Below are 8,289 nucleotides of genomic sequence, written 5' to 3'. Positions count from 1 at the left end.
TAGGGATCTAGGTAGGATTCCTTGATCCTGCCAGTGGGAATCAGTATCCATTTAACTGTCTCCTCACTTTGTATCTCCTAGCTGTTGCAGGAGCATGTTTGTTGCTGACCTGGGGTGAAGGTTAACCCTTGGCAGCCTTGCTGTTTCAGCTGTACTGTGCACCTGTCCAGTGAGGTTAAGTGTCAGGGTGTTGTTGCAGCTTGTTCACATTGTGTACCACGTCACGTGACTGCCAGTGCAGTTTAACTGGTAGCACACTGTTCAGACATTACAGCCACCCATCTGGGCCTGTGGACCTCGCTGCAGTGCCTTGCAGACTAACGGGTCTGTTGTTTAAAAATATTGTTTTTAAATATATACATAGAACCGTAACACTAACCTGCCGCACAGTCCTAACACTAAGTTATTACCTACTGGGATGACACTTTAAGCTTGTCACTGATCACTCCCCTCTGGCATGGATGTACTGCGCCACAGAGAGAAACAGCAGATTCACCAGGTGGTTTCTGACATTACAAGTTTGTAAAATCGCTGTGGAACACAGGTCAGGCAAGCTGCAGGGGAATGCTGGTAGTAAGCCACACATATAATTAGTTTATTGTTACTATTTAGTTAGTTGCTCAGACGAGCAGGGTTTTGTTTCTTATTGTTTTGCCTGAAGTTACGGCTGCATTTATCTTTGCACTTTTTGTGCTTGAAGTCAAGGTTCATTTATTTTCCTGTTTTTTCCTAAATAAGTTTTTTTTTAAACTTTAGGATCACTTTAATATAACAAACCTGCAAACTAAATAAACTTTTTCCAAACTTTCGAGTTTTCTTAAGGCAATTATTTTTATCCTTAACATAACTGGGTGTCTGGAGACCTGCGGTATAATAAGCACTGAGAGCTTCAACGACTGTATGAAATCTCCAACCACCCATTAACATAGAAGATATTTGTGGTACCGAATACATATATATATACTACAGTAATGTTAGTGTTCATATGCTTTGTCTTTGTTTAGGCAAGTCACTACAACAGCTGAAGGAGAAGTAGATGTAAGATAAGAAATAAGGAAGAATCTGGGAAGACATTCAACTTACAAGACTTGTATTTTATTTTATTGTTAGAAATTCACTTTTTATTCTATTATTATTATTATTATTATTATTATTATTATGATTTCTACATAAAATTAACATTTGCTCTGTGAACTGAACACCAGCATTATATGTGATTCTGTATATCAGTATTTTCGGGATGCCTTATGTTCTCAAACCTCTTTAGATCAGGCCACAGCATTTCCATAGGGTTACAAGCCAAGCACTGCGATATCTAAATTAAAACACAAAAATTTTGCAACCATTCCTTATTTGATTTACATGTATGATTTGAGTCAAGATTTTGTTGCACCACCCAACATCTCTTCTCCTTAACGTCATGGACCTGAAGTAGGACCTTAGCCCAAACCCATTATACTCCCCCTACCAGGCTCTACATTGCATTAATATTTCTGGTATTTCTTGTGTACTCGGTCCTCTTTAGATCTTGCCATGGCTTCTCATGGGGTGATAGAACTCTGAGATAAACAGATTTAGCTGATTTACTTATGTGTTAAGGACATGACCTTGTTGCATCACCAAAACTTTCTTCGGCTTAAGGTCATGTACTGCATCATCTACCTATACTTTCTCCGACATCCTGGAATTCATTGTTCTCTCAATGATCACAAGGCATATTAGATCTGAAGTTGAACATCAGTCCAACCCCAAGATGCTCCCTCTACCATGCTTTACAGTTGTAATAAGGACTTGGCGTTGGTGTGCAGTCATCTTTTATCTACAAAAATATTGTGAATTTTTGCTAAAAATTCTATGTTTATCTCATGTGTCCATAGAAAATTTATCGTAAGACATTGTGGAACATCCAGGTAATCTTAGATAAACTTGAAACAGAAAATAATGGAATTTTTTTTTTGGAGAGAGTTGGTCTCTTTTGTGGTAACTTTCATGTTCAGAATTTTGGACAATGTCACAATGTTTTTTGCAATTTGTAGAATATTTTGTACTATAGGTATGTTGTACTATTATACTCGGCTCTACTAGAGGTGAGCTTAACGGGAGACCCAGCCCTAGTAGAGCTGAACAAGGGGGCTCATAACAAATCAGATTTTGTATTACATTTTGGTGCTATTTAGTACACACAGTGGTTTATCCTTCAGGGTCCATGTCTCACCATCCACTACAGATTCAAAATTGAGACTACATTCATCATCTTGACTATCTCATACATAAATTTAATTTGTAACTATTTAGCATGTGATTAGTTATGCAGAGTCTTCTCATGGAACTGCATTGTTGCTGTTTTGCTTCTGGTGGTGGAAAAATCTTTTTCTTCTTGTATACTACACATTACAACTTGTTGTTAGGATTGTAAAGCAGGTATGGCCAGTGTATCAGGGTCGCAGCCTGCTCCACTGTTATTGCTCAGTCCAGCATAGCTGGGGTTAATTCTCTGGCAGCCAGCAGGCGTAGTCAGTTTCCTGACTGACATTGGTGCTAGCCTATGAACACGCAGCTTAATGTTAGGATGGGGTCCTAACACTCGCCCTCGGCGTCGGACGGTGAGGTTTGTGGAGTCAGTCCAGCATTTGGCCTACTGAGCATGCTCGGACTTTTTGGAGACACTCTGAGGCTAAGTCTCATTCTCACCCTACTGAGCATGCTCAGACTTTTTGGAGACGTTCTGAGGCTAAGTCCCATTCCACCCATACTGGGCATGCCCAGTGAGGTTATGGTCACTGCGCTGTGGGCGGGGACTTGCCTTTATATGGTGTGAGCCGACGCCCGCCGGGTGCTCACACTTTGACTATTACGTTGAGACAGAGAGGTTCAGGGCTAGGTTATTGTCAATGCCAGGTTACCAGTGCAGGTGTTCTAGTGTAGGATTCCTGGGTACTGCCGGTAGGGAACTGTAGAGCCCGTTGGGTCTGTCCAGTAATATTGTAGCTCCAAAGCTGTTGTGGAGCCCATTGTGATTCTGACCAGGGGTGACATTAACCCTTGGCAGCCTTGATTGCAGCCTATACTCAGGTACAGTTCCCCAGTAAGTTACTAGGGAACCAGTGTTGCCACCTGTTCACATTCAAGCTGCACAAAAAACACTTGCCCAGTGAAGCCAACTGGTGTAATCCTCCTTTGCAGCCGGTTCACAGTGGAGCTGCACGTACGCCTTCACCCAGTGAAGTTAACTGGTGAACGTGCATTGGTCCCTGTTCACACTTGAGCCGCGCAAACATACTGCTGCTTTGCTCAGGCAGATAGCCGCCTTTCTGGGGCTTGTGGACCTCGACTGCAGCCACTACCGCAGTCAAGAGGTTCTGTCAAAATAATTTATATATATATATATATATATATATATATATATATATATATATATATATATATATATATATACAGTGTCTACAAGTAGTATTCAACCCCCTGCCGATTTAGCAGGTTTGATAAGATGCAAATAAGTTAGAGCCTTCAAACTTCAAACAAGAGCAAGATTTAGTAACAGATGCATAAATCTTACAAACCAAAAAGTTATGTTGCTCAGTTAAATTTCAATAAATTTTAAACATAAAAGTGTGCGTCAATTATTATTCAACCCCTAGGTTTAATATTTTGTGGAATAACCCTTGTTTGCAATTACAGCTAATAATCGTCTTTTATAAGACCTGATCAGGCCGGCACAGGTCTCTGGAGTTATCTTGGCCCACTCCTCCATGCAGATCTTCTCCAAGTTATCTAGGTTCTTTGGGTGTCTCATGTGGACTTTAATCTTGAGCTCCTTCCACAAGTTTTCAATTGGGTTAAGGTCAGGAGACTGACTAGGCCACTGCAACACCTGGATTTTTTCCCTCTTGAACCAGGCCTTGGTTTTCTTGGCTGTGTGCTTTGGGTCGTTGTCTTGTTGGAAGATGAAATGACGACCCATCTTAAGATCCTTGATGGAGGAGCGGAGGTTCTTGGCCAAAATCTCAAGGTAGGCCGTGCTATCCATCTTCCCATGGATGCGGACCAGATGGCCATGCCCCTTGGCTGAGAAGCAGCCCCACAGCATGATGCTGCCACCACCATGCTTGACTGTAGGGATGGTATTCTTGGGGTCGTATGCAGTGCCGTCCAGTCTCCAAACGTCACGTGTGTGGTTGGCACCAAAGATCTCGATCTTGGTCTCATCAGACCAGAGAACCTTGAACCAGTCTGTCTCAGAGTCCTCCAAGTGATCATGAGCAAACTGTAGATGAGCCTTGACATGACGCTTTGAAAGTAAAGGTACCTTACACACTCGTCTGGAACGGAGACCATTGCGGTGGAGTACGTTACTTATGGTATTGACTGAAACCAATGTCCCCACTGCCATGAGATCTTCCCGGAGCTCCTTCCTTGTTGTCCTTGGGTTAGCCTTGACTCTTCGGACAAGCCTGGCCTCGGCACGAGAGGAAACTTTCAAAGGCTGTCCAGGCCATGGAAGGCTAACAGTAGTTCCATAAGCCTGCCACTTCCGGATGATGCTCCCAACAGTGGAGACAGGTAGTCCCAACTCCTTGGAAAGGGTTTTGTACCCCTTGCCAGCCTTGTGACCCTCCACGATCTTGTCTCTGATGGCCTTGGAATGCTCCTTTGTCTTTCCCATGTTGACCATGTATGAGTGCTGTTCACAAGTTTGGGGAGGGTCTTAAATAGTCAGAAAAGGCTGGAAAAAGAGATAATTAATCCAAACATGTGAAGCTCATTGTTCTTTGTGCCTGAATTACTTCTTAATACTTTAGGGGAACCAAACAGAATTCTGGTGGTTTGAGGGGTTGAATAATAAATGACCCTCTGAATAAACTTTTCACAATTTAAAAAAAAATTAAACAAAGAAATAACATTCTTTTTTGCTGCAGTGCATTTCACACTTCCAGGCTGATCTACAGTCCAAATGTCACAATGCCAAGTTGATTCAGAATGTGTAAACCTGCTAAATCTGCAGGGGGTTGAATACTACTTGTAGGCACTGTATATATACAGAACCGTAACACTTAGGCACCTGGGCTGACTGTTCCAGCCCGTTCTCCCTCCTTTTAAGGAGGTGGGTTTGGGCAGCTTGGTGCTCTAGCTTCAATTGCATTTTGTGCACATCAGTGCAAAACTGTAGTTTGGCAGCAAACTGCCTTAGATAAGCAGGTAGTCTCCACCCTTTACTTAAAATTGTGGGAATCCCTTCCCTTAGTGAGAATTGTGGGAATCTCCTCCCTAGTTAGTATTGTAGGAATCTCCTACCTTAGGCAGGCTTCTACCTGTGGTGCTCCATAGCAGGTAGCTGTGGTGTGGGTGCGGCCCACTAAGCTACACTGGGAGCATACGGTCATTGTTAGTTTGTGTTTGGTCTTGCAGTGGAGTAACTGCAAGACTTTATAATTCATTTGCGGCTACTCTGTCCTGCAGAGATCTTATCTGTTCAGTTTCAGTTGTACCCAGTTGGTGTTGTAGCCTGGCAGTGACATTCACTGTTGGGCCTTGTTCACACCAGGGTAGCTCTTTGGTTCAGAGTCCTGTTGGGCTCCGCAGGATATTTATTATTTAGTTTTTTTTATAGTATCATGCTGACCATAACACTTCTTCTCACATTCCCTATAAAATTTGTCTCACGTTCAAAGCTGTATGGATGGAGAAATATGGAGGTTGAATGTTACAAGGTCTAAACATTGTTACCCTATTGCTCATCAGTGTACTTAAGGGGGACCCATTGTCTCTATATTATGACCAAGTTCATTCAAAACAATTAATCATCTTCAACTTTCTTCTTTGTTCAAGGTTCTAGGTAATTCTATGGAAAACTTTAATCAAACACTTCCAAAAAGGTTCTTCTTGCTTGGATTATCTACCATTCCTCACGTTCAAGTTATAGGGTTTCTTCTATTCTTGGTCATGTATATTATGACATTGGTAGGAAATTGTCTTCTTCTCATTACAGTGAGGACCAGCCCAACATTACACACTCCTATGTACTTCTTCCTCAGTAATCTCTCTTTCATAGACATATCTCTCTCTTCTACTGTAGCTCCTGTAATACTTATAAATACTTTATCCATAGACACTAGTATTTCAGTAGGGGCTTGTGTTCTCCAGATGTTCTGCTATCTAGTACTTGCGGTAGCTGAGTGTGTCTTACTTGCCATCATGGCTTATGATAGGTTTGTAGCCATCTGTAGACCCTTGCACTACAGCAGTATTATGAACATAAGATTTTGTATCATCTTAGCCCTAATACCATGGATTGTTGGATTCATAAACGCTTCTATACAAGTTCCACTTACCTGGAGACTTCCCTTCTGTAGGACTCATCATGTCAACCATTTCTTTTGTGAAGTACCAGCCTTCTTGAGACTGTCCTGCATAGATCCTTGGATTAATGAGATAGCAATGTATGTTGCAGCCGTGTCTATAGCTATGTGTTCTTTCGTATTGACGTTGATCTCCTATGTGTACATCATCTCCAGCATTCTGAGAATCCATTCCTCACGAGGAAGACATGCAGTTTTTTCTACATGTTTCTCCCACCTCACTGTTGTCAGTCTCTATTATGGAACCCTTTTGTCCATCTATCTTCATCCTCCATCTTCCCACTCTGCAGAGAAAGACAAAATTGCATCTTTTCTCTATACGGTGGCCACTCCAATGTTGAATCCCATCATCTACAGCATCAGAAATAAGGATGTTAAGAATGGTATAATAAGAAATAACAAAAAAATATTCATAGCGCTCAGCATGCCCATGTCTCCGCTGAGGCCCAACTAAAGGCAACTCTGACCTTAGACATGTGACGTCACCGAACGGCACCAGACACCAACTCTGGCATTGTTCTGAGACGTCACGTGAACGGAGAAGTAAGGAACACATCACTGGAAACTGTAAGGAGGGCTGAAGAAACTAATTTTCAGAGGTTTGCCTATTCTTAGTCATGACATTGGTGCACTCCACTGGACCTAGTGACAGACCTCAGTGGTGACTCCATAACTAGAAATCCAAAGGGGATGCTGGGGATCGGCTGGATGCCACAAGGATGCCGATAAGAAGTGAGGCATGATGAGTATTCCATGGGCCTTAACTTACTATACTCTGGGGTCTGTGTAGATAATAAAAATGATAATGAAATAGGAGCGGCTAAAAGAACTGGGATTGTTTAGTTTGCAGAAGAGAAGGCTGAGGGGAGATTTAATAGCAGTCTACAAATATCTGAAAGGTAGTCACAGTGCAGAGGGATCTCCCCTATTCTCATTAGCACAAGGAAGTACAAGAAGCAATGGGATGAAACTAAAGGGAAAGAGATACAGATTATTATTATTATTATTATTTATTATTATTATTTATTTATATAGCACCATTAATTCCATTAGGAAAAACTTTCTGACAGTGAGGGTAGTGAGAGAGTGGAATAGGCTGCCACGGGAGGTGGTGGGCGCTCCATCAATGGAAATCTTCAAGCGGAATCTGGATAAACATATAGCTGGGATGATGTAGGAAAACCTGCACTCACAGGGGGTTGGACCCGATGGCCCTTGAGGTCCCTTCCAACTCTACCAAAAAGTAAATGTTTTGTCAGAGATGAACCACAAAAGTTTGAGTTTCAAGTTGAGCCGGAAAATTTTAGAAAATGTGGGTCAAATCCGATTCGATCTGAATTGGTCCTCTCCTTTCTAATAATAACTTGAAAGGCTTTAACTTACCAAAGTGATTTTGAGAATGTTTTTTCATTGCTCATTGTATTTTATATTAGGGCTCGTTCACATCTGCGTTGTGGTCTCCGTTCTGCAGGTTTCCGTTTCCTGCATAAAACAGAGGCAGGAGACGGAAACCTGCAGGAGTCTCTCACCCATTCATTTGAATGGGTGAGAAAGCTGTCCGGCCGTGAGCGGCGGTGAGCGTTTTGCGCTCTCCGCCGCGAAACCGGGTTTTATAATCCGGACACAGAGTCAGACATGCAGTACTCTGTGTCCGGATTAAAAAATCCGGTTTCGTGGCGGAGAGCATAAAACGCTCACCGCCGCTCACGGCCCGACCCGGTCTGTGCTTTGCGTCTTCTGGCATGCAGAAGACGGAAAGCAGAGAACGGAAGGCTGAACGCAGGTGTGAACCTATCGTCAGTGGTAAATCTTGGATTACATGTTTTGTGTTTAATTATGAAAAAATTGGAAATTTGGTAAAGAATGCAATTGTCAAAGCTTGGAATGATTTTCTTTTTTTATGTAGATTGTGTGCCCCATATAGGGCTCACAA

General features: G+C 42.3%; 1 protein-coding gene across 1 annotated transcript; it reads left to right on the top strand.

Annotated features, from left to right (window-relative positions):
• The first annotated feature begins 5,841 nt into the window (after positions 1-5,841).
• LOC142213393 (olfactory receptor 2B6-like) lies at positions 5,842-6,810 on the top strand. The gene has a single exon (XM_075281710.1). The coding sequence runs from the start codon at positions 5,842-5,844 to the stop codon at positions 6,808-6,810; it is 969 nt and encodes a 322-aa protein (XP_075137811.1).
• The last annotated feature ends 1,479 nt before the right edge of the window (positions 6,811-8,289 follow it).

This window comes from Leptodactylus fuscus, chromosome 7, assembly GCF_031893055.1.
Source record: "Leptodactylus fuscus isolate aLepFus1 chromosome 7, aLepFus1.hap2, whole genome shotgun sequence".
NCBI classification, from domain to species: Eukaryota; Metazoa; Chordata; class Amphibia; order Anura; family Leptodactylidae; genus Leptodactylus; species Leptodactylus fuscus.
The sequence above is the reverse complement of the archived record's forward strand: the minus strand, read 5'-3'. Positions and strand labels throughout refer to the sequence as shown.